At 44.8% G+C, this 25919-nt stretch overlaps 1 protein-coding gene across 1 annotated transcript in view; it reads left to right on the forward strand.

The window, feature by feature from the left end:
- The window catches only part of BMP7 (bone morphogenetic protein 7), a 47985-nt gene that overhangs the window by 11279 nt on the left and 10787 nt on the right, over positions 1 to 25919 (forward strand). The window contains exons 2-3 of the mRNA XM_005235938.3: positions 13742 to 13934; positions 24831 to 24979. Coding sequence (XP_005235995.2) covers positions 13742 to 13934; positions 24831 to 24979 — 342 coding nt within the window. The remainder of the gene's footprint in view (positions 1 to 13741; positions 13935 to 24830; positions 24980 to 25919) is intronic.

The raw sequence follows: 25919 nt of genomic DNA on the forward strand, positions 1-25919 counted from the left end.
GTGGCATGCATTTTAATCAAATTACAAGAATATTAGACTCTATATCCACAGAAACCTCTGACTGTTACATTACATTAAACCTGACAACAGGGAATACAGAAATAGATGAAAGAATGCAGAATGATGCAGAAACGCGTTCCAGCAAACCCCAAATATCTTTTTAGAAAATAGTAACTGTCATTCTGCTCTTGAGTCCACAACTATGAGATGAGAGTTTCACTGAAAGTATTACAGATGAGGGGGAAAATCTAAGTCGGTGTGTCTAATGCGCTGAAAGTTTTTCCTCCCTGTATTGGCAGTTGCAGTCCAACAAAGAGTAGTGACTGGTAGGCAAGGGACCGAGCTGGAGAAGAATGGTCTGTGTTCCTGCTCCTTCAGACATTTTCATAAATGCCATAATCCCATTTCTATGCTATTTTTAACAGTTGCACGCAAGAGGAGGTGAACTGCGTTCCCTCCATTCATACCAAACCGATGCGAGGACACAAGGGTGTATTACAACAGCTGATCTTTCACCCCAGAACGGCAATTGCAAAATTGTGTTTGAAGACACACAAACCCCAAAACAAAACAGAAAATGCTGTTGTTAGGGGCTGAGTCAGGAGGCCTGGATGGCCCAACCCTAGTGAGAGGCTCAGTGTCAGGAATCCAGCCCTGCGATCTGCAGTGTGGTATGCAGGGCTAGGTGCTGCTGATGTCACCGATGGGCTTATCTTGTACCAAAAAAAAAATCCTCTCATATAATAGGGATTGCAGGTGGGAATTAAGCCAAAGATAAATCTCCTTACCTTCAGGTACTGTTAATGCCTGGGGCACTGGCCACCAACATTTAAAGTGTAAAGGGGACAGACACATGCAACACTCTATATATGCAGAAATCTCTCTCTCTCTCTCTCTATATATATATATGTCTATATCTGTGTGTGTCTTCTTAAGGACGTTTCTGAAATAATAGTTTAAACTTGCCATTAGTCTAAGACACTTGCATTTTACATCTACCAACAGAAATAGATGTGGATGTCATCAACTTCCAGGTCTTTAATATTCATGGTTCTTAGGCCCATATACCAAGTTATTAAAAGAATAAACAGTCTGTGCCTGTTTCTCAATAAAAATAAATGTATTGCACAGCAAACATTCCTAGAAAGCAAAAAGATCCTACGCATAAGCTGCAAGTCCCATTGCAGGCAAAGGGGCGGCGAGTGGATGTGGGGCGGCTGGCACAAGGATCATCCGTGGGCAGTGACCTCCTCTCCGGTTCTGTGCCTCAAACCCAGGAGGCTGCGCTCAGTGCCCTACCTGGTCTCAGCTGTCTTGGCAGCATGGAGGAAACACGATGAACTCAAAGAAGAATGTGAGCTAGGTCATGAAGCCACGCTTTCATGAGGAAGGGCACTCTGGAGTATCTTTTCAAGCAGTAATTTAAGTCTCTAATCATTATTTTTTTCCTCCCATCCTTCCAAACGCTGTATTTCTATCTAATAATCCTGGTTTATAAACTGTGTTAATGTCGCTGGACCTCCCACATACGCAACACCTGCAAAGTGTGCAATAGGTGTAACAGTGTGGATGCAAGAGGAGCTCTGCCCTCACAGGGATTCCCCCTCTGGGGCGGACGGACCTTTCCTCCGGATAGTTTGTTGCCCCCTGGTCTCCCAGCATGGTCTCCCAGCACTTGCCTGACGGAGCACGGCACAGATGTTGGTTATTGCACAGACAAGCTCAAAAGGTCCAGCCGGCTGTGGTCTTGTGGCACAGCTCGGAGTGTGTATACATTCCAAGTTGAGATTTTGCTGATTACAATCAAGGCTGAGATTCTTACCTGCTGGCTGCATGTCTGATATCGACTGGTTATTTTGTAATATCCCACAAACTACTTTCTCAACAAAACCAAAATCTGGGATTTCAGCTGGGAAATCCAGCAAGTCATATGGTTTCAAACCTGGAAAACTGGTTCTTGTTTTCCTTTTACCACACGGAACCACAAAAAAGGCCTGATTCCCCATGCCTGCGACTCCCGCCACGCTCCTCCCAGAGAGCCGCTGCGTGTGTAGACCCACACTCTGGAATATTTCGGGGGGATGCTGGTATCGTTGTGGCAATACAATGTTAAAGGAGGATTAATTAGATCTGTGTTATTTATTTGGGCAGCTGTTAGGTAGATGAAAGAAATTCTAATGCAAATGAAATGACTAAGCCTTAAGCGGCTGATGTGCAGTCACTTCTCCACTTGTGTCCCTTAGCACCGCTGGGGCAGAAACGGGCCCGTTCCTTTGACAAAAACGAGGCATTTGAAGATTCCATCAGCTGAACTTTCTCTTTCAAGTGCTGCCAGTAGATGCACAATATATACATGTGCTTTTAAAAGACTTTTATTTTGAACTCAAGATGTGAATCTATGGTATTAAGGAAAGCAGAACAATCCTTTATTTAGCTGCACCTGCACCTTAATGCCTAATGAGTTTAGTCTGATGGAATCCAGACCTCAGGAAGGATTATAAATTCTCATTTGATTTCATTTACTTCCAAAATACCTTAAACCAGCTGTACCAGTCCAGAATCCAGTCCTTCTTTCTATATCAGTTTTGCAAATGCTGTTGAATCTTTTGCTCTGTTAAGTAACTTTATGCTATATAATAATACCCTACTAGTAATAAGGAACAGAAGGCAACTTGAAAAAACCATGTAGTGGAAGATAATGAGTGGCATATAAGCTTGAAAACCATCAGTTTATGAGCACAACTTTTATAAAGTTCTTCATGCTCTGGAAGCAAGATTTGGAAAGGTGAAACTCGGCTGGCAGGCAGCGTCCCCTCTCCCTGGCCCGGCGTAAGGCGGAGGAGCCTGGCCCTGCAAGCGCCGATGAACGCTCTGCGGGGCGTTAGCAGTGCGTTCAGCCATTCCTGTCTGTTTTGTATAAACACATCAGAGACGCTTGGGCAGTGACCTTCCCGAGATTACTGACTCAGGCTGTTTATTATGAACAGTATCTAATTTATCAAATACATTTGAAGCCTTCTTAGTTTGCCCTAGCATAGTTACTGGAATGCAAGAGCATAACTTGATGCTGTCCCATCTCTGTGTGATCAAACATTGCATTGAAGAGTTACTATAGCACAATTTGTTTTTTCTTTGCATGTCCTCTGCACATGCCTTCTTGCAGATCAAGGTGCCTGTGCTGCAGGCTCCCAGCTCCCTGCAGAGATGCTTAGTTCTTCCCTTGTGCAGACATTGGGGTACGAGCAGATGCCCTCAGCAGAGCAGGGAAGCTTGCAGTGCTGCTGCCCTCGCCACCGAGGATGAGCGCCCTTCCAGACTACCAGTCACACAAGTGGGCTGTCTTCCTTTACTTGAGGTTAGGTTAGAACTGGCTAAAAACACTTCATGGAAACTTTCTTGCCTTCCCCCGATCTGAAATTTGGTCCAAGGTGAAGAACTGTTTCACACTTGGAAGCTTTCAAGAATGACCTGGATCTTTTTATTCTAAATTTGCCTTTCATCCCAAACAGCCCATTTTAGGTTTCCCTATAAGCAGTCTCTTGCACTGCCTCTTATCTTCCCTGGCTGAATACATGTTATTTCTGACCAGATGTGTTCAGCCACTTGTCTCTCCTTCCTTGAGCCTAGGGACGTGTTTCCATTTGCTCAAGGCTGTGTGAACAAGCAGACAGGGCAGACTGATGGTTTTTGCATCAGTGATTTTTTGAGAGGCGTCCAGCCTCAGAGCAGGTTGCAGGAAGCACCTTGGGCCCCATTTGTCTGCTGGCTGGACAGGATTATTTTTCTCAAATGAACCATATTGTCACTAACTTTTCTCCCTCTTTGTGCTCTGCAGTCTTCTCCCCCTTGAGACACTGACATCTTGCTTTCTCCTCTAGACCAGTACTAACCTCTTTGGTGCTGTGGCTGCCACCTTGGTCTCTGCTGCCCTGACCCTCATCCGTGATTCCACCCCCTCCTCCCCAGGATGCTGCCACTGTTTCCTTGACCCTTGGATGCACTGGTGAAATGTTTGACTTGGAGTTCACATCTAATGCTGGCACAGCTTCCCCATGAGGTTGGCCTCACAAGACTTCACAGCATCAGGAAAGCAGCCTTGCTAGTCCCCAAATTACAAAAAGAGCAAGCAGTGTAATGTAGCAGTCATCTCTGTTCAAAGAGGGAAAAGAAAAATTTATTCCTGCATCTTCACATACCTCCCACAGCTGCATCCAGAGGGTTTAGGGGGTGCATTAGACAGCAGTGCACCTCTGCTCTTAAGCTGTGTTATGGCATGCTATGCATTATGGTGCAGACAGAGAAAAGAAAGCAGGAGTAATGATGAGCTTCTGCCTGTCATTTTGCTCACTGCTCAGTTTGGCTACAGGGACATTTCTAGGGTAGGGTGTAAGAAGAACTAGGATTGCCTTTGGTGGGCAGGGAGCTTTGCAGCTGCCTTAGCCTGCCCTGTGCAGCCCACAGTCCCTGCAGGGAGCTGCAGGGGGCCCTGGCTCAGAGCTGCTGTCCAGGTGCTTCCCCTTCTGTCAAATATACAGAAAGATGAAACAGCCCCAATCTCTTGGTGGTGCAGTCTGTTGAGGGTAAATATCAGCCTTGGTTAACCCTGCTCCTGGTGACAGCACGAGAGCTTGAGACATTTCGTGATGGCCACGTTTTGTGGCATCACCAGAGTCCCCAGCTTGCCCTTCTGTCTCTCTGGAAAAATGCCATCCCCAAGGTACTGGGGAAGGGAGAGCTGCTGGGGGCAAATCCCCAGGTCAGCACTGTCCTGGGTGCCCCCCCATCCCAGTGAAAGGGGGAAGAAAAACAAGATTTGAGAGGCTGATGTGGGAGACTTCCTTATATTGGAACCCTGGAGGATGAAGGTAGAAATGGAGGGAGTCTGTCTGTAGGAACAGCTTCATAAACTCCCATTTCTTTCTTCCCCCCATCACCCCCCCATTTCTCCATTCTCTCACACATCCCAAATCCCCTTGCAATCCTAAGTGCGCTGCAGCAGCTGTAGATGGATTGCAGCACTATGTGCTGCCGTGTTTCACATGCTCAAGCTGTGAATAAGGTATTCTGAAGAAACACAACTCCTCCCTGCTTATTTAACTTTGCTTTCCCCAGATACACATTCAGACACTGCAAACTCGGCATCAGGATTCACACCACGATCAGTCTGTTTACTATTAGGAGAGTTTCATGTTCACAGAGCAGTCCCACGTGTAAATTTTTCAGAATACCTTTCGTCTAGTCTGGCTCCGATTTCAGCAGAGAAACCACAGCATAAATGGGTACCGATCAGGGCACACTCGGAAAAGAAAATGGATTACCTGTGCACAACCTGCACAGATTTTCATGGATGTTCTTTAAGGAGGAATAGTTTTACTATCTGGCATTGCCTTAAAGCGCCTGCAAAGAAATCCCGGTAAGGGAATGTCTCCAAATGCAGAAGGCAGCATGCAGGCTTCTCTCCGTCCTTTCCCGCCCGGTGACTGTTTCCCTTTGCCATCTGCCATCCTAAGTAAATTTAACTTAAAAGTCTCCTGGGGACACGTGGGGCAAGAGGATGCGGCGACTCACAGCATCCTCTCCTCCCCGCCGCGTTCCTCGGCAGCAGGGCTCCCGGGGAAGCAGGTGGCTCCGCACCGCTCGCCGAAGCCCTGCCTGAAGCGGGTACCGCACTAACCCTGCCCCTGGAAGAACGTCAGGAAAGGCCCAGGCATTTTGTCAGAGAAATACCCGTTTCTGCCCTGAGCAGTCCTTGCTAGCTGAAGTTTTAACTTAGTCAGGAAGAACTTGCTGCTGCTTCGGAGATAATTAAACCCATCTTCCCTCAACCCGCTGTTTGTACACGCACAATGATACCATTGTTCAGAGTCATGCAACACATATGCTGACATTAAAGTGTTTAATCTTGTAGTACAGTATTCCATTATTTTTTGGACATCTGTACATGATAGAAAGGGTACGTATTAAGGGATTTGTTGACAAAGAAATGGCTAATGCTGATACATGTGTGGACTGAAAGGATCTTTCCAAGTTGTGTTCAGCAGTAGGGAGAGTGCTCCTTCCCAGGCCCGAAGCCTGGCACAGATGTGATACGCACTGTTGCTATTACCACTTCTCAATTTATAACAAGGAGTCAGTGTTTAGAAGAATTTTGGAAGCTCCCTGCTGGGTTTGTGGCTAGGTGGTCTTGCTGGCAACACCACCTTCATGCTGAAAGCTGAAAAAATGAAGTGATGTCTAAAGGAAGAATATTAACTCCAGAGGGCTTTTTTTTTTTTTCTTTTCCCCTCTTTCAAAGCAAAAATGCTTATCCCAGATCACTTTGCAGAGGGAGCACTAAAGAATTTTGAACCTCTCTGTTTCTAACTTCTGGGGTTGGGGATAAGGATTTATGGAGCCTGTTTTTAATCTCATTTGAAATTAATGCACTAGTCCTGCTTTCCACCCGTGGACGGGGCAGGACTTTGCCCTGCCACACACTGAAATAGCTTCACTCCCTTCACCCAGCTGTAAGATGGGTACATGAGCACCGAGCGTCTGGGGGCAGGTTCCCTTTTGCTGAGCGCTGCCTTGGCTCAGAGCAGCCCATTCTTTCTGCAGAGGGCAGGCGGGGACAAGAGCATCTGGACAGGGCTTGGGCAGATGAGCCCAGACCTCCCCAAGTGCCTGGGGTTCCTGGGCCTGTGGTTGAAGGACAGACTGTGCTTTTAGAAGTGGCAGGATGGCGGCAGTCCCTGGCAATGGGATACGTTAATGAGTTATAGAGAAACCACAGACTATTTTTCTAGTAAGCTTATCTCGCAGACCAAAATCAAGTGTGCATTTGTTTTTCCTTAGGTTTCTCCAAAAACCTGCAGTAGCTTTTAGATGAGTTGGAGAGCTGCAACTATCCAATGTAAAACCCCCTCCAAATACTGTTTTTATCACTTTTTTAAAAATAGAAAAGAATCCCATCACACAACCCAGGACATTTGCTCTACTCCGTTTGCAGGACTCCCAATTTATATTCTTTAACTGTTTCTTCAAATGTTTAACTTCTGCTTCAGCTGCCTAATATCAGCATGTAAATCTTGTAGCCGAGAAGATGAAGCAAATGAAAACCAATCACAGAGCTTCACATTCCCAAATTCTTGCCATTATAAATTTACTGCCACTGCCCCTGTAACTCTTGCTGTCAAGCACAATGAGGAGGGAAACATGTGCCTTAGCAGACTGTGGCCTGGCATGACATTATTGCAATCTTTATTATACTCCCCCTTTTCCTCGGAAAAATATAAGGACTGACCTTGCACTTCTTGCTCAATCGGGAATTCCGCTGAGCCCAGTGTGCTCTTTCAGCTGCGGAGACTGCTGGATCCTTCCCCTAATTGGTTTCCTCCTTCTTGAACCTCACTACCATAAGGAGAAAAGGCCTATATTTCATAAGTGACATGGTTTTATCCACCAATTTAGAGACAAAGAAGTGCAATTTATAGAGGGAACATTTAATGCCTGTTAATTAGAATCCCATCAAGAGGTCTCAGATTTGGCATCCTGAAGATTTACAGCGCAGTTTCACAACCACCACGAGCCCAGAGTCCAAGGGTGGCCCTGCCCTCCCTCCCGCCGTGCTGGGAGGTCCCCGCTCCTCCTCCTGCCACCGCCGCTCCTGCGGCTCCACAGTGAGCCGAGTGAGGATGGGGCCCACCTGAAAACTCATCTGGGGAAGGGAAAATTGTTTTCCACCTGAGTACATTTCCCAAGGCAGACAGCAGGGTGAAGCAGTAGGTAGGAGCGGACCTTCCCTTTGAGAGCAGTCAGGTACACGGGCTGACAATGCTGGTGGAGCTGGTGGTCCCAGGGCAGCCCCGTTCTTGGAATTTCGCGCTCTACACTGAGATGATACAGGAGAGTTTCTGAAGTTTTGGCTTCAGTCTCAAGGGATGGTGATGGAGGGAATTAAAGGTAGATTTTCTTGGAAATATCAAACAAGATTTTGCACTGCTGGATGCAAATGGCAGAACTCAAAGCCTAGTTAGCCCATTCAATAAAACACTTCAGGCCAAAAGCAATCCACTGGCTCACTGGCCAAGCCAGCTAGCCCTCAGCCATCTCTGAAGAAATGGCACTCGTTTTCTGTAGCACTGTGGCCATCAGAGGGAAAGCAGATAAAGACTTTCCTACCCACTAAACTCACCTACATGACTTCTTCAGTCCTTGGGGCCAGGCGGGCACAGGTAGACTCTGAAAACTTGTTGGACCTCAGTGCTGGAGTGTGGCAGGGTTTTTTTTGGCATCCAGATCTCTGAGGGGTTTCTTAGGCAACCCTGATGGCTCTGCAGCCCAGTCTCCTGCCTGGCTGAGAGGCTGAGGCGAGGGGGTGTTGTCTTTTGGAATCTATTTTCCTTTGACTTATCTTTCAGTCTCAGGAATTCAGGACCTTTAATCTATTTGAGATTAAAGTCCTTTACAAATCCCTTCTGGCCTTTTTTGGGAGTAAAGAAGTTACAGACACCCTACTGCACATTCCTTTTGGTGCTTTTTTTCATTGTAAATGAGAAACAAGTAGCACTCTAATTGTTGTGAGCACTGCAATAAATGAGACAACTACTTTTAAAGTGCCTTATAAAAACAATTAACATATTATCAGGCGAAAGCGTTAACTGGAAAATGTAAGTTTTTACTTGTTTAAATACTCAAAATATATTCCAACTGCATCACCCAAACGTGCCAGGGAGGAGGAGGTATGGAATTACCGAAGCTTTCCCAGTTTGGCAGCCTGAGCACAAAATCTATTCATCTGGTGTTTACTTTGCTTGTGAAAAAGAGATTTTTTACGTCTTCAGAAAACAAGAGCCTAAAAATACTTAGGCAGGTAGACTGGCAAAAGTAAAGCCTCCCGTGAAACCCATTGAAATTAGTGGAAATATTTCTATTGACTTCCCTGGGGCTTGGATTAGCTCTTTAATGCTTCTGTAATAATTAGTTTTTAACACAGTCATTCTTGGAAAATTATTGCTGTGATTCATTGGTTCTTTGCTTGACACATGGAGTTAGGGATTGACATCGTGCTACTGGGCTGGGTACTAAGGCTAAAATGGTTTCTTTGGTATGTGTACAGAGAAATAATAACTGCTGCCAGCTATGTCTCAACATAATCTTTGCTGTCATGCCTTGCCCACCATCATTCCGTATTACAGAACCAGTGGTCCAAACTGTTCACAGAATTAGCTCAGGTTGGCTTTTTGCTTACCAGTAGGGATTTACAAAGAAGCTGGAAATAGTCAGGGGTTCTTATTTCTGGTCTCAACACACGTTGCTGTGAAAATGACCAAACATGGGATCAGTTCAAGTTTCCCAGCTTTGTGCTGATGTGTCGTTTGCTTTAGAAGTTTGGGCATCCTGGGGTTTTAAACCAGGATCACAAGCTTTTCTGTCCAACATGACTTTCTTAGTACTGGCTTCAACTGTATTGCTCTGAGTTCTAGATGTCGACAACTACACTTTTTCATCCCTGCATCTTAATGTTTTCTAGTTTTGTATTAGAAGAGTACACTTTAGGACACGTCAAAACAAGTACCAGGTATTTGTTGACATTTTATCTACAGCTTTCCCATATTTTTGGATCTGATACTTGGCTACTTCACACCTGTACATGTATCCCTCCTGTTTTCTTTTAACAATCCCTCTTGTTGCAAAACTATGCAGTCCTGCCTCCTCTTGCATCACCGTAATGCCACAACAGAGTCGGTTTGGAGAGACAAAAGACTTCAGAGAGATCAGAGCCCTATCTGTATCAGATAGATGAGTGCAGTCTGTGCAGCATTCAGATTGTGGACAGATAGTCGAGGCCAGACTTTCAAAGATGCTAAGCTTACTTGCATATTTGCAACAGAGGTGTGGCAAATTTACTGATAACCACTAACCTGAGATACGTGCTTGTTTTGGTTGGATCGCCTTAATTGTCCTGCACACGTTTTGGTGTCTTGTTTATTTTCCCATGAATCTGCTGTCTGCCTCCATCCTACAGCTCCCAAGTCCCATTGTCTGGACCTTTCCTTTTCCAAAGGACTGTGCCAAAGGGAGTGCCTGATGATCCCCATGTACCATAGCTATGATTAACTGCCACTCTCACCATGCCCAAGAGTTATTTTGCATCAGCAGATTTTGAGCCACGTGTTAAATTAGATCACAATTTGTCTACAGTGGTTGTGCCTCCAAAATGCAGTATCAGTTCTAGAAATGAGGAGGGGCACGCATTTACACATGCATCACCTGTGAGTGACTTTGGATTGTTTCTTTAGGAGAGAAAATCCACTGTTTTCCCACAGCTGAGGCACACAGTCTGTTTCATAGCAGAATTATTTTTCAAGGGTGTTCTTCCTTTTCATATTTTACAACCTTTGATTGCACATCCAGAGCTTTGGCTTTCTCTCCAAACAGCTGCCTTGCCAAGGCATTTGAATTGTGGCAGTTTCTGAGCTGGAATTTCCAATGTTTGAAATTAGGAACTGGGCTAAAACCATTCACCAAAGCCTATGGATAGTAGTGATTTGTAAGAGCTGTGAACCTGGGACAAATAAGAGTTCAAGTTCTTTGGGCAGAAGGGCTATTAAAGCGTGCCCAGCAAATATTCATATTGCTTGATGACTTTTAAGGGAGCATTTAACACAGAACGGCTGACAAACAGGTGAGATTAAGTCCTTCAAGAATGACCAAAAGCTTCTCATTGTGGTATCAATAGGGATCACAGATTTTACAGCTCTAATAGAGAAACTACAGTTGTATTCAAAGAGCTGCAGCAATTCTCCTGACTGTTTTGGTGAACACTTATAATACCCCCTTTTTTTTTTTATTAACACATGACACACACCCCCTCAAACTGCTCAGGTAATTAATTGGAAATGACTCAGTTGCAGAGCTGTCAAAGGTCTGACCAACACCCATCCAACACAGAAAACTCAGACTTCTTGAGCGCTCCCCTGCTTACCTCGTGCTCTTGTGCTTAAGGTATTACTGGGGTCTACAAAAAGTGCATGATCTTTTATACTGTACCATATGTTCCCAAGTACCAACACACGGCAGCATGAATTAAGGATAAGATTTCAGCCTTCGTAATGAAGAGTCTTGCTTTTATGAGTTCAAGTCAGACCCTTAACGTTATTTTAACATAGATTTTGGTGTTTAATTATGTAATAAGATTTACTGCAGTCATCTAACAGATGTTGATTCAGGGTCAGTGTTTCTCATAAATTAGTTCTGAAAGGATTTGTTACTTCTGGGTCAGCAGATAGGTCCAGAGTGCAAAGAAAAAGGGGAAAAACAATAAACACTGAGTTGAAGGGTTTCTTGGGATTCTTTCTTCTGTTACATATCCACATATTTTCATGATCTTAATGACTATAGCCACAGGAATGTTTGCTTTAACACTAAAGATGGCTCAGGCCAAAACCCTATATCCAAACATCTGCAAAGCATGGGAAAGTTCAAACTTCAGGGCTCTTTGTTTTATGACCCTGGCCGTTAATTTTTCATACTAATATGACACATTTTTTCTAGGGCTGTGCAATGGGAATCACCATGAACTCTAGCAGCACCCGGAAAAGTTTCATCTTCATGTGTTTGTTGTCAGGCTTTGTGTATGAACTAAACGCTGGTGTTGGCCGATGTAGTTGTCATCACATATTTACACTAACAAGGTGCACCCACCTTCCTTTGCAAATTCAGCCTTCCTGTGTCATTGGAAGCAAATCACATTGGTACATCCTACCGCTAGACCTCTCTACAATACACCCTGCTGGCGATGTTATCCATAATATAACTAAACCCACACAACATTATATTCATTCTTCTATAGTTGTGGTTAAAGGAGCTATTCCATATTAAAGTATTTTTTCCTCCTCTCTATAATTTAGGTGTAGACAGATTCCTTTGAGGCTGAAATCATACTCTTTGTATCTTACTCTGCTGAGAATACTTTGGAGGAAAGGCATTGAGGCACATTTAATAGTGTTGCTAGCACTTAGAGGGCAGGTTTAGCCTGCCAGGTGTTTTACAGACACTGGTGAATATTCACAATATTCCCTCCCTTCAGGGTGTGAGAGACTGAGTGATCTTCCTCACTCAGGCTGGACGAGACGTTACAGCTAGAGGTGTAACGATGTCGTTCATTCAGTGCACGCTGAGACTGCTCAACCTATAAAACCATTTGCTGAACTCAGTTGCCTTTGTCTTGGAAAGTTTAGGGGTTTCACATCTAAAAAACTCCTCTAAGATTAATCCCAGCTATTAGTAAGAGCGCTGCAGTATTTCCCAAAACAGCAATCACACAGTGGCAAACTGCGAGCCCTGGCCTCCTTGCAGCAGCAGCGAGTGAGCGGAGGAAGAGCCCGTGGCCAGCCACTGAATCCCGGCCAGCAAAGCAGCGCTGAACCTGCTCTGGGTGAGCGCTTGGACACGGCCCGGTTCCCAGAGGCTCCCCATGCCCCATCCCTGCCACCGGGGAGGCCCTCGCAAGCGCTGATATGTATTCATACCACACAGCGCTGTAAATTTAAATAGCACTTTCCAGGCTCGGGCTTGAAACTCCTCTTTTTTCAGGAGTAATTCCATTTAAGTCAATGGATTTACACAATGGATTTACTGCTGCCAGAAGAGAATCAGGCCTGTAGAAAGACACACATTCTTTGCCAAGAAAATCTCAGAGCTAACTACTTGAATTGTGCAGTCGAGCTGCAGGGAGGTCAAGTGGACAGACAACGGGACTAGGACATACGGGAAGTCCCTGGTTCAAACCTCAGCTCTTAAAATGTCATGTGGTGTGACCTCTGGCGAGTCAGTTCATCCCCTTATACCTCGGTTTCCCCATTTTCCTTTGTCTGACTTGTCTATTTAATTTGGAATTTGTTCCAAGAAGGGTGCTTTGCTTCGTGTGTCAGGATGGGGCACTGACACCTCGCCTCCCCCTTGCTGGAGAACGGTCTTGAAGTCTCTGTTTCCTCACAACACCGACCCTCAGCTCCAAGATCCACAAGCAGTGTTACACGAGACCATCAGCTGTCCATCAGGTGACAGGCAGACCTGTCACTTGGCAGGATAACGCACCATCCTAGCACTGTCTTGAGAGGACTCTGGCACTTGTTATTTCATGGTCAGGGTTGGGAGTGGAAGAAGGTCTTTGCTTTGTACATTTGCTTCACAGCCTGATCGCTAAAGATGCTTTAAAATGAAAGCTTTGACCCTGTGCAGTGGGGCTGTGAGCTTGTGATGAATTCAGCTGGCACTGGATGTGGGTCACTGGCATGAAAAGCCTCAAGGACTGGAATGTGTGTATATATGTGTGCGGGTATGCGTGTGCATGTGCAATTTTCAGAAGCAGAGTCAGGCCAAGAACCAGCACTCCTGAAAAGCCCCATCTGTTCCGTTCAGCTCCTTCCCACAGCAGCTTGGTCGTTATCGGTGGCAAATGTCCAGAGTCACTTATCAAGCATGAAGCTGCCAAAAATCATTAAAACACAACAGTCACCCACACCCTGTACCAGCCAGCTGTGAAACTGTTTCAAAGACAGTCTGATAAACACATATATGCTTATAATAGCCAGATAGAGTAATGTATTTCCTATGTGCTTTAATGAACCGAACAACAGCATGAGATGCTGCAATCAGATATTCTTGCCCTTTTCTGTTGTGGCAACTTGCAAGCTTGTTTGATGGCGAGGGGAAAGGGAACAAAGCAGGTGGCTAATGGGCTGTTTTTCTGTTTCAGTGGAGCATGACAGAGAGTTTCACCATCAGCGCTGCCACTACCGAGAGTTCAGGTTTGATCTCTCCCGAATCCCAGAGGGGGAAGCGGTGACGGCTGCTGAGTTCAGAATATATAAGGATTACATCCGTGAACGCTTCGATAATGAAACGTTCCAGATTAGTGTCTACCAGGTACTCCAGGAGCACCCGGGAAGGTGAGTGACCCACAGGGAGATCCTGATGAAAGCACAAGCACAGCATGTTCGTTCAGAGAGTTATGTCCACTACTTTTAGAAATACTGGTGCTATCAGCAGAAGTGTCTCTAGAGCTGGGTTTGGGCATCAGGGTGGAAATCTCTGTCAATGCTAATGCAGGGGGCACACAGCTGCCGTGGGCGGTCAGCCACCAAGGGCAGGGGTAGAAGGTGCCCCGCGAGCCCCGTGTGCCCCAGAGAACATCCCCAGCGCTGTTGCTCTTGTCCCTGTGAGCACTCAGTAGCTGAGGAGCCAACAAGCCTGGCCGTGTGCTAGTGCAGGAAAAGATCATAAACCTAAAGTATTTCAAGATTTCTGGAAGACCTACCCTCTTCCTCCTGCTGCTTATGGATCCTGAGGTGGCAAAACCACACCCGAATGCTTCCTTCCTAATTGTAGCTTAATTACTAGCCTTTATTACTGAAGGCGTTCAAGATCCCTAATTAACAAAGACAGATGACACCATGCTTTTTATATCGACTGATTGTTTTGCATGTGCAAAACTACAAGATGAGCTATTAAATCCATTCCAAGCAATTATTAATGTATGCCAAGCTCCCTGACAAATCCTCCAGGGAACTTGAATAAGAACATATGTTCAATTTTCTCATCTGTTTTTAGTTCCAATTAATCAGCGATCCCAAACCATTTATCAAAGGCACTTAGTTTCATTTGCACATATTTCTTCTACATACAAACCCTACCAAAAGTGAGACTGCATTTATTTACATGAAAAGTATTTACAGTCACATGCTAGTCAGAAGTTATTATTTAGGATATGGGGTAATAAAACTACAGCCCTAATTTAGGTTTATGAAAAGAGAAACACTAGGGATTTAAAAAGGAGAAAGTCCAAAAGGGTAAGAAAAAAATATATTGTAATCAGGACTCTGGCTTTATACTTTTATAAGAGCTAATAAAAATGCAGAAAAAAAATTGAAATATGACAGGAAACCTTATCAACGTTTTTAAATGGTGAGAATTTCTACCAGCTTTGCTGCATGGTAAAAGTATTTAACCATTGGTGTGTTTTCTTCCACATCTGAAATTCTGATTTTATGGCCTAAAACTCATGGGTCTTTTGGCATTTCTAATGACACAATTATTTGCAGAGTTTGGGGACTATGCTAATATTAATCTATTTTAATCAAGCAACGATAATTCAAACTGTACAGTTTAACCAGGCTTTCTTAAAGGAGAAGGCAACAAGCCACAAATGTGCATAGGACCCATTGGATGTCTGGTTTACCCTAAGTTTATTCCATCTTGGGCCCTTCCAGAGACAGAAGCCTCCCTTTGCTGTATTCCTTGAGTAGGTTATTTAGGTGCCAGCCTGCAGGGATGACTTTTCATTCTTGGGAAGAGCAGAAAGAAGAGGTGTTGGCAGATGAAGAGGCCCTAATCGGTGTGCCAGGGCATTAGGGAATTGCCAGAAACCTGTTCTTGGAGTAAACGTCCTGCAGGGAAGTTCTCCTTCAGATCCTGATGAGCGATGTTGGTGCCCACTAGGAATCTTACTGATGAAAGTTAGGATGACATTTATTATTTTATGATACATCCGCAAGTTTGTTACAACTATGTTTGGAGAGGGTTGCAAGGTACCCACTGGGGATAGTTATGTGTGCAGCAGCAAGTGTTTCTGCAAACTGTCTCCTTCACAAATTCTTATTCCTAAAGGAAAAACTGTATGCAAAGGGCAGACATACACATGAACCACTGGCTGGAAGAGGTGAGGAATCTTGCTAATTATACAGATGTTCCATACAAGATTAGATGCAATTTTACTGCATCATATTCACCACAGGAACACTATTTTTAATGAGTGTTCGTGCATATTCACCCTTTGCATACATTTTGGCACAGGCAATGGTGAGTTTTGAACAGTTTGTCCTGAAAAAATATTCCTGTTGGTTTGGATTGACCAAAGGTAAAAATATTGTCACTAACATTTGTAAAAATATTTGGTCTTTTTCTGCATTTTTCCACTGACATTTTCCATCCGGCTCTGTCACAGACCAGTCATCCAAGTCAGTGTGTCATTGGGCAAGTGGAGAAAGAAAACAAACTCTCTCCAATGTTGATCAAAAAACACCCATTCACTTTGATGCTTCCTTGGCTGTTTGTCTCATCCTGAGCAGGCTGGAAAGTCAGACCCATCTGACGTTGTTAGCAACAAGAGCAAAACAAAGCCAAACCCTCCCCCCCCACGCAGGCACGAAAACCTTTGCTCGAGTTGGGCTTTGTAGATTCCTCTCTCTAGAGCATGGCAGGTACAATGGCCAACAAAAACCCAAAAGGGTTTCCCTCTCCCTGTGCTCTTATGATGATACAAGAGCAGTGGATCTCCCAGGAGATTGCTGGAATTGCCCTTCAGGATCTGAAACACCAGGTATTCTGCAGGCTGATCCCCCCCCTCCCCCACTACATGCACGTCCTGGTTAGGTGCAGCACGGCACAGGAGCTCAGTGCCAGGCTCCCCAGAGGCAGCTGCAGCATCGTCTCTCCTTTGTAACACAGCAACACACAGCAAAGATCAGGACAGTTTCTAGGGCCACAAAACCAGCCCGGGATGCAACTGGAAAGCCCAAGCTGAGACTGATTGGAGATTTTTTTTTACTTTGAGGGTAAAGAAACCATCAGATATGCTGAAGGCTTGATTTTCAGTTAAACCTCAGATGAGCCTCCAGTTTGTAGGGTGTGATGGTGTGTCCTCAGTTCAAATAAACCATAAGTACGAACAGTTCAACAATTAATGACTTGCTTTACAAGTTCAGACAGGTTGGCAGGTATCTAACCAGCAACATCTCTTGTCTGCAATTTATTGTTGGTGAAAAATACAGGCATAGGTCTTTCCAGACAAACTGCTGCACCCACAGCAGACTGTTTCTGAAGTCCTGCCCCTCAACAGTACCAACGCTTGAACACAGGGTGGAAGCTGTCCTCCATCCGCCTGGCCAGTCGTGGGCAGATAGATGCCTAACAACCCTGGCAGTAAAAGTAAGAGCCTGGCCCTGTCCTTTGTAGCAGACGGGATGCCACTCTGGACTTTGCTTAATAGAAATTCTCTCTCTGTCAGACTGAAGATATTATTACCAGACCAAATGATCAAATATCCTTTCTGGCCTTTCCAAATCTATGAATTCATTGCAAGGCAAGCTTTTCAAACTGGCAACATCTCCTTGATAAAAAGGCATGTACCGCATTCTTCAGGCACAAAGCATCAGTTATTCACTTTAAGCAAACAAGTACATTCATGAACAAAAATGTTCCTAATATCACAAACACTGTGAAAACAGTTAATGTTTTGACTAATATGTCTCAAAGCTTTCCTTGGTCCAGTGACTCACGTCCAACTTCTGTTTGGTCTTCATGGTTCACTCACCCAAAAGCCTGGGAAAGAGTTTTATAAAGCCAGTGACTGGCTTGAGAAGGGTGCCGAGCAGCAGGACATCAAGTCCCTGTTTGTGGTCACACACCCTGGTAGTGGGCACTAAAGGCACTCGGGGAGCCAGGGGCTGCTCAAGCCTCCGTCTCCTCCCTCCTGGATGCCACGGGGAAGCAGAGCAGATTCCAGTGCTAGGGCACACGCATCACAGGGCACAAGGCTTGCTACAAGGTGTTGAAGGTCATTTATCTTGGGCACCTAGGCGGGGAATGTGTCAAAATAAAGCTTATGGATATGAGCCTGAGAAAAATGATACTTTTACAGTGTAATCATGAAGTAGTTTGTGAACTACTTTGCAAAAGAAATATCCATTACCCTCAGGCTCTCCACTATTGTAAGCAGTGGCCAAAGCTAGAATATCAAAGGGACTGAAGTGCTGAAGAGACACGCAGATACACAGTGGGATTTCTAACAGCAGCTAAGCAGGTTGGATACCTAACTCCTATTGTAATTGATGGGAACTTGTGTATTTTCAAAAAGTACCCATGCAATTAAGGGGCAGATTATCAGTTGGGGCAACATCTTCAATTTATTGACCTGAGGCTGCAGAAAAAATGAGGACTGTATAGCTCCCCTCAGCCTCAGAGCTTGATCCTGCCCATCTGCCTGCACCTTCAGAAGCTAAAAAACCTCATCCCAGAGTTACATCTCCAATTTCATTGGACCCAGAACTTGCACTGTGGAGTAAATCCCAACCTCTTTGAAGTCGATGGGAGTTTTGTTACTGGAGAGAATAAAGCCAGGTACTTGACCAGCCTTTGGTAATTGAAATGTAGTTGCTTCGTGTTCACTTTGTGGCCATTATGGATTTCACAGGCTTCAAAGGCAGTGAATGATTTGAATGCTCATGTTACTGGCCCTACAGAAGAACAAGATCTTGTATGATGCATTCCTGGGTTTGACTTGCAGCTGGAACACTTTAGTTTGTGCTTCAAACTACACCACTTCTGCACCCAGATCAAACCTGAGCCCCTCTCCAGACCCCTTTCTCCCATTCATTGGAGTCTGTTTCCATACTGTGGGTTGCAAAAATGTAATTCCAGTAACTAAGAAAGGCTTAGGCCCACCCAACCCGCGAAGCAGATGTGCCTTCTTTTTGGAGCTTTTTAAAGTACCAGCATGATCGTTCCAGGGATGGTGCAGCAAAGAAAGGTTTGGTTTGTTTTAACATTGTGCCCCAGCACCATGACGGTATCTGCAAGTACTGACAGCATCTAGAAATTTAGCTGACAATAGCTATGATTTTTGGGGGGGTTACTTACCTGCAAGTCAGTTGATAACTATACTTATTTCTTCGCAAGTAGCCAGGGAACTTTAGCATGGCAACCCTATAGCTCTCCAAGATCAGAGCTGCATCTAGTTATCTCTTTCAGACCATTCCTAAAAGCCACTGCAGCCTGCAAAACCTCTGACAAATCTTTAACTCACTTAGCAAGGCATGGCTGTTCACAAGCACTTGAGTAGCTGCAAGAGGCATTTTGCATACCCCAGTGGGCTCCTGCTCAGCTAGACTGATGCACTATTCAATGCTGAATAGAAACAGCTGTATATAAAGTGTCAGAGATATGTATATAACCTCATTTCTCTCAACACTGCTTTTACAAGAGGCTTTGTATTTAGGAAACATGTTGCATCTCTCTGTAACAAACTCCCATTGCCACTTCTAATCAGTCTTGGAAACCTAGATCTTACACCCATCTCAAATGCTGCACAGGGAAGGGAACACAACTACTAGAAACACAAAATAGAATTAAAAGTCTGCTGAAATTTTAAAGGGAATTTAATTTCTCCCAAGATTCAACAAAATTTACACAGATCTGTTTCACTACCAGTACAGCCAGTTTTCAGACCAGTCCGTAACAAATCACCTCCGGCAAACTGTATTCCTGCTGTGGCCATGCTTCACCTGGAGGAGACCCCAGGGTGTGTTTGGCTGGGAGCTCCCCCCGGGGCACGGGGAGGGCTGTTATCAGTGGGGAGGTCGAGGGAGGGATAAGCAGGGGATCCCAGGCAGGCAGGGAAGGGAAGGTGTGGGAGGAGGGCTGCATCAGGTCTGTGTACAGAGGGTGTTGCAGATGTGCCAGGGAGAGGCCCAGGGAGATCCTGGGGCCCTCTCAAAGTAGGAAAGTCTGAAAAATATTTTCCTAAGCTTGTCTTTGGACAGCTGCAGCTGACTTTAAGCAATGACACCAAGCGAACTGGAATCTGGATACTGCAATTTTTTAATCCAAACAGATGTCTTCTAACCCCAGATCTCCTCTCACCCTCCCAAGATGCCCTTTCTGCCTTCTCCTCCCTCCACCTGCTCAAAACCAGACGTAAATTGCCCCTATCCCCCCATGCCAGCTCTGTCCTTGGGCTGCCTGTAAGTAAACTTGCTGTCTTGCACCATGCCTGTGACCCAAACAGCCACTCGAAGGTTAGAATACCAGTCAGAATGATAGGATTATGCTCCTAGCTTAATGGCTGTGGTTTGCATGCCGAGTCAACAAGACATGTAATGCATCTGTGCCTCAAGTGTTTAATACTTTAAAATGGAAGTGGGAGAGCTGAACTATATTTGTAAAGTCATTCAAAGTCTTTTGCAAGGTGTCACAGTCTGGTTATTGTTTAAAACACTGTTAGATCTGTCATTCCTGAAAGTAGCAGGTAGGGATTAGAGCACTGGAGCGGCTGGGCGGCTGCAGTGTGCTCTTTGGGCTGGCAGGGTACCCAAACACAAGCAAGGGACTGCAGGACCTGCTGGCAGTGGCTCTGGGCTGGCTGCTGCCAAGGACACAGCCAGCTGAGCCAGGGCTCCAAGCCTGTTCCCAGCCCCGAGTGCCAGCACGTCACCGAAATCAACTTGTCTTGTAATGTAATGAAAGTTGCCGAGAGTCACCTTTGCTGCTGCTGCCTGTCCTTCTTCCCATTTATTTTTATCCCACTTGGAAGTGCTCATTAGTATTTACTACCACTTGTCAAGCAGCAGCTTGAAATAACAGAGTTAATGAAGGGGGTGGGGAAAGTGAGCGAAGAAAACAGATGCAAAAGCAAGGGCTGTTTGGTAAGAGAACGACCCTAGATTAGTGTAGACTTTACAGCATTATAGTCTATAAGTGCAGAGCTTCATCTCCTGTTCTCTCTTGCTATTGCAGAATTCTCAACTTGTATTTTCACTGAATCTCTCTCTCTAGTCCATGTCCTTCCTTGTGTCCCAGCTCATCAAGGCAGGTGACATGGGGAGATGCTGCCCGTCTAATTTTTTGATATGTTTCTAGTGTGCATGGCTTCAAACCAAAGTGCATCCTAGAGGCTGAAAAAAATACCCCAGCAAAAGGCAAAGAGCCCACATGTACTATTTTAATGAAGCTTCATGGTTGTCTTTTATCTTAGAATTACTGCATTGTAACATAGTAACTCTTCCTCGCTGTTTCCTTTCAGGATGCTCTTGCTTGCCTTTTCTACATTCTGTCTCCCCTTCTTTCTCCACATGTCCCTGCAGACCTCACTTCTTCCAGTCCTTTTCTCTTCCACTCATCGCCTGTGATTCCTTTTCTCACCCCACTCATGCTACCAGCCCTCCACAGGCCTTTGGCAGCTTCAGCCCTTCAGCAGCTTCAGCCCTTCCAGCTCCATAACTCCAGCTGCTTTCCAGACACGATCTTACATGCATCCTCCCCAGCCACCCTCTCTTTGCAATACTTGTTATTCACCCTTGAGTCCAGAAAACAACAAGTTCATAAGGAAATTTCGTAGACCACACAGCATTTATGACCTGTAGACAAACTTCTGGGAGTGCTTTCTGATGGAAGGTGACTCTCCCTTCTGGCATGCAGTACCAGACACTACCAAAGTGGTCAGCAGACAGGTGCCAACCTCCTGTCCTCATCTTAGGCTCCATTGACAGCCCGGTGCTTGAGAAAACTGAGCTGAAAGCCCTGAGTTTATTAAAAACTTTGACACTCCTGCTGATGTCAGTGCTTTGAACGCTGAGCCATTTTGATGTGTTCTCAAGAAAACATACTTGTGGTCTGGATCCAGACTTCATAATTCATGTAACTCTAATCTAGACATTAACATTTCCATGTCCCGGCTTAGTTTTCTGTAAAATGAAGATCGCGTGCCTTTTCCTATCATTTGGGCTGGGGTAAGAGGTTCAGTATAGTTTCTGCTATGCTCTGAAGTTCTCAAATGAAGGGAGTTAATGCAGGGCCAAGGAACCAAAGTGCTTTTCTGCCTCCTGGTTGCAGAGGCATTATTCATGTCACTTCAACAATGCTCTAAATATGCATAGTGTTGGTAGTAGTAACGTACCAGAGTGAGATGTGCCCTAGAAACCTTTTCCTTTTGTGCCTAGATCTTTATCTTAAAGCTAAAACCCAAACCAGCCATATTAGTTATGCACAGCTAGCACTATCTCATATGACAAGTCATTAGATGGCAGCCTGCAGAGCAAATTTTGTTTAAGTCTAAGCAGAATAACATTTCTTTGCCATGTTTATTATGTCTTGTCCAACAATGATGTCTAAAGGGCTTGCTATTAGCTAGTGACGTAACCCCGTTTGCCAGAAGTCTTTGGAGAGCAGGGCATTTCACTTCAAGGGAGGCTATTCTTTTTAAAAGAACAAGAGGTTTCTTTTCATTGGAACAGGCACCACAATGTCAGGAGCCTCTGCTTGCAACACCAGTCGAGTTTTGCATCCCATCACTGGCCGCTGCTGGTGGGCCAGCGTGGAAAGTGCTAATCCAGGAGTGCTTGAACTTCTCCAGAGAGCATCTGACACGGGGCCTTTTTGGGTCCAAATGTTCCAAGCGTGTGTGGGAAGGACGGTTCCCTTTAGTGGGTCCCTTTGATCTCTCTCACTTCAGGCTTCCCCTCCAGGCCTATTGTTTGCACATTGCTGTAACTACAGGAAAACAAATGCATTATACAATTTCCCAGACTGACTCACCCTGGTACTTGATGCCTCATGTTGTCTGGTTACCCTGATTGCATCATGTCAGCATGGGAAGCTTAAAGCCTGGTTTTTCTGAGTAATACTACTGCAGTTGAGCAGTAGCTAAAAACAACAAAAAAAAGGTTATCATTATTGCTATTATCTTCAACCTGCAAACTACAAGGGAGAAAACCCAAGCAAGCCAAGTCCCTATTAACTAAACCTTGTGTGAATCATGAGTTCCAGTCAGGGGCCATGCTTAAATGATGCAGTATGTGAATATAAAAACCCTTTACTTCTGGAAAATTGGACTCAGCCATTGGAACGGGCCAATCCGTACTACTCCCTTGTCCCTGGCTCCTCTGGGATGCGTTTTGTTCAGCGTGTTGTAAACAGGGAAGGGCGGGAGGTGTCTGTGTGGCTGTGTCATGCACTGTGGGAACAGGGCCATCGCTTCTGGGTGGGGATGAAACCCCAGGAAATTTGTCCCCCAGTTAGAGTGCAAGTATCTTTCATTCCTGTAACCAATGTGTATGTGGAGGGAGGGGCTTATCCATGCTCTTTATCTTCAGCTGTCCTAGGTGCACCCGGCTGACAGCTCCAGGGAGCAGCTCGAGCTTCCCCATTGCTGCACCACGGCTCCTCCTGAGCCACCCACTTTGGCTGCCCAAATAGCTGCTGAGATAATCCTCACAGGATCCCCTGTGCATTAGCAAGAAAGCATTGCAGCAAGTTCAATTCAGATATAGGGCTTCTTCCAAAACGCAAAACTTTGCTTAGAAGGAAGCAAAACACCCTCTCCTGCCTTCCTCCGTGGCAGGGACACGCTGGGCGAGGGGAAGCATTACAATCATTGTAATCCTGTGCCTGCAAAACATCTCTTGCAAGTATCAGAGCTTGGCTCCTCTTTTTGGATGGAGCCGACACGGGAAGCCACTGCTTCCCTCAGGCTGCTCCACACCGCACTGACTGCACCCTTGGCAGCACGGCAGCATCAGCTGTATCTACATGTTCAGCTGTGTGGTACCTAAAGGTATCACGCATCAGTGAGGAGGCAACAGAAATCCTCTTTTGCACCCTGGGTGGTGTGCTCATGTGCTCTGCAGGAACTAATTTCAGAAGTTTAATTTCATGTAAGCCGGCACAGAGCCAGAGGCAGTGACATCTATTAGCTCACGGAGGAAAGCCATCATCCCTTATATGCTCTGGTCCACAAAGGCTGAAAGGAAAGCTGTATAGTGAAAACACTGCAATAAAGCTCTATTTCTGTTTTGAGTCAGCTGTGTGGGACAAAAGCTTTTAATTTCTTGGTATCTCACAGGGAAAAGAATCACTAAAATCTATGAGGCAAAAGGCTCTATGCTGACAGCACTTCTCAGATTCATTTTTGATCTCTTGATATTTCATGCGAACAAGAAGCACTGTGTAAACTAATTTAAATGTATGTATTTGCACTGACAGATCAATAGTGACAAAATTAATAAGGCCTTCTTCAAGCTTTGAGGACATGATTAAAGGGTTTTTGCAAGGATATTTCTTCATTCAAAAGGATATAATTACACTTAAACAAGTTATCGTGTTTGTGCACTGTAAGTACAAAAGCAGCTCTTACGGGACTTGTCTAGACACTTCCACTGTGTTTCTTTGTTCTTCTTGTAAAGTTATTTTTTTATAAAGGAACTGCACCACTATGCAATTTTTTCATCCAAGTTTTATCTCTTTCTTAATTTCTGATAAGTGAAGATTCTTTCCTTTACAGAACCTGTGTTTTCTCAAATTTTCATTTTACAGAAATTTGCCGGGAAATGTTTTGTAAATCCAGAATGATGTCACCCTTTTCAAATGCATGAAATCCTCTCTATTTTGGATCTTTCTTATTCACTGGTATCAGTTCTTCAACTAGAATAATTCAGTAGTGGCCTTTAAAAAAATTAAGCAATGAATTGAAAGAAAATTGCCACCCAAAGTAACGCAGACCTGTGACTGTGCAGAGGGTTATTGCGTCGATCAATTATCTGTAACCTCAGATGAACAAATTTAAAAAAACATTACATATGTTAATATATGCACACCAGTGTTCCAGCTGGCTTACACCAATGCTACAATTATGCATAAAAGTCAGGAAATTATGTGTGGAAAGGATAATGAGCAGCATTGTCTGCCCAATTACCAAGTTTGCATATGCAAACAATAATTTTGCAACTCTGTGCCTGGCAAGTGGTTTTTTCTGAAGTTGCATCAGCAGCTCTAAGGTTAACTGTAACAGCAAAGTAACCCAAAACCACCTCAACTCTGCTTCAACCCATCCTCCCTTTTTTGAAGGGAAGAAAAGCACTTCAGCTGAAGGTGATTAGACAGGAAAGCACGCCAGCCCAGCGCCGGCATAATCTGCCTATTGCTGAAAGGCTGACCGTGCTGCTTCAAATGCTTTAAGCCTATGGAGACTCCAGTGGAAAGCCTGGGTAACTGGGAATTACGCTGCTTATTTTCAGGGATTCAGATTTGTTCCTGCTCGACTCTCGAACAATCTGGGCCGCAGAAGAAGGGTGGCTGGTGTTTGACATTACCGCAACCAGTAATCACTGGGTGGTGAATCCTCAACACAACCTTGGCCTGCAGCTATCCGTGGAAGGCATCGATGGTGAGTGTGAGACAAACAGCAATCTGTGAGAGTCTCTGTTTCAGGTACATGATTCCCAGCCAGGGGAAGCCTTAAGCATTCAGTACTCCCTCCTTAGAATAGGATTTCTTAAGCATGTTTTTCCTGAAGTTGCCCAAGATGTAAATAATAATAATAATAAAATTATCTGTAGACATATTTCAGGTTAAGGATGTACTCAAATGTTTGAACAGATTGGTAACTTGTCTGCATTTCAGTATTAGCTGTGTACACATTCCTGTCAAGGTGTGTGTATGCTGCTGGCTAATTTGCAGGTAGTGCTGTCCACTCAAGGAGAGAAGAAGGAAAAACACAACGAAGTGCGAAAAGACACAACAGAGTGATGTAGAAGGCTGGTGTTAATTGGCACAAAAGTCCTTTCAAATTCAGAAGACAGCTAGGAACCATTTTCCTTTGTGGCAGTAGAAATTACTACTAAAGCCTAATCTGGACTCCAAGGTCTGCAGCCTGCTTATGGTATAAACCTGTGAGGTTTGGGAATGAGTGGGAAGACCTAGTTCTGAAACACCTCCAGAAAGGATGTATTTAGAATCAGGTGGGGAATTTTCCTAACCAGGTCTTAACTAAAAAGTTATGCTGCTTTGTCTTAATGTTAAGAATCCTGATGCTCGCTTGGAGACTTGTGCAAGGAAACCAAAGTATCCTGGATCTTCTGGGGGGTTCCCAGGACCTGGGAGTATCTGGAAGTGCCTGGTGGCCCCACAGGAGAGGTTAAGCAAAACCCAGCTCCAAACTATTATAAATACTCTGAATGTAGTTATCTAAGGACACACTTTCATTCTCCAGATCTGCATCTATGATATCACTTGCTATTGGGCTTTATGCAACACTCTGAATGTTTCTGGTAAGTAGTATTTTGCATAAAGACTGCGCAAAGCTCTTTTGAAACAGGCAACCTACG

This window comes from Falco peregrinus, chromosome 9 (genome assembly GCF_023634155.1).
Source record: "Falco peregrinus isolate bFalPer1 chromosome 9, bFalPer1.pri, whole genome shotgun sequence".
Classification (NCBI taxonomy): domain Eukaryota; kingdom Metazoa; phylum Chordata; class Aves; order Falconiformes; family Falconidae; genus Falco; species Falco peregrinus.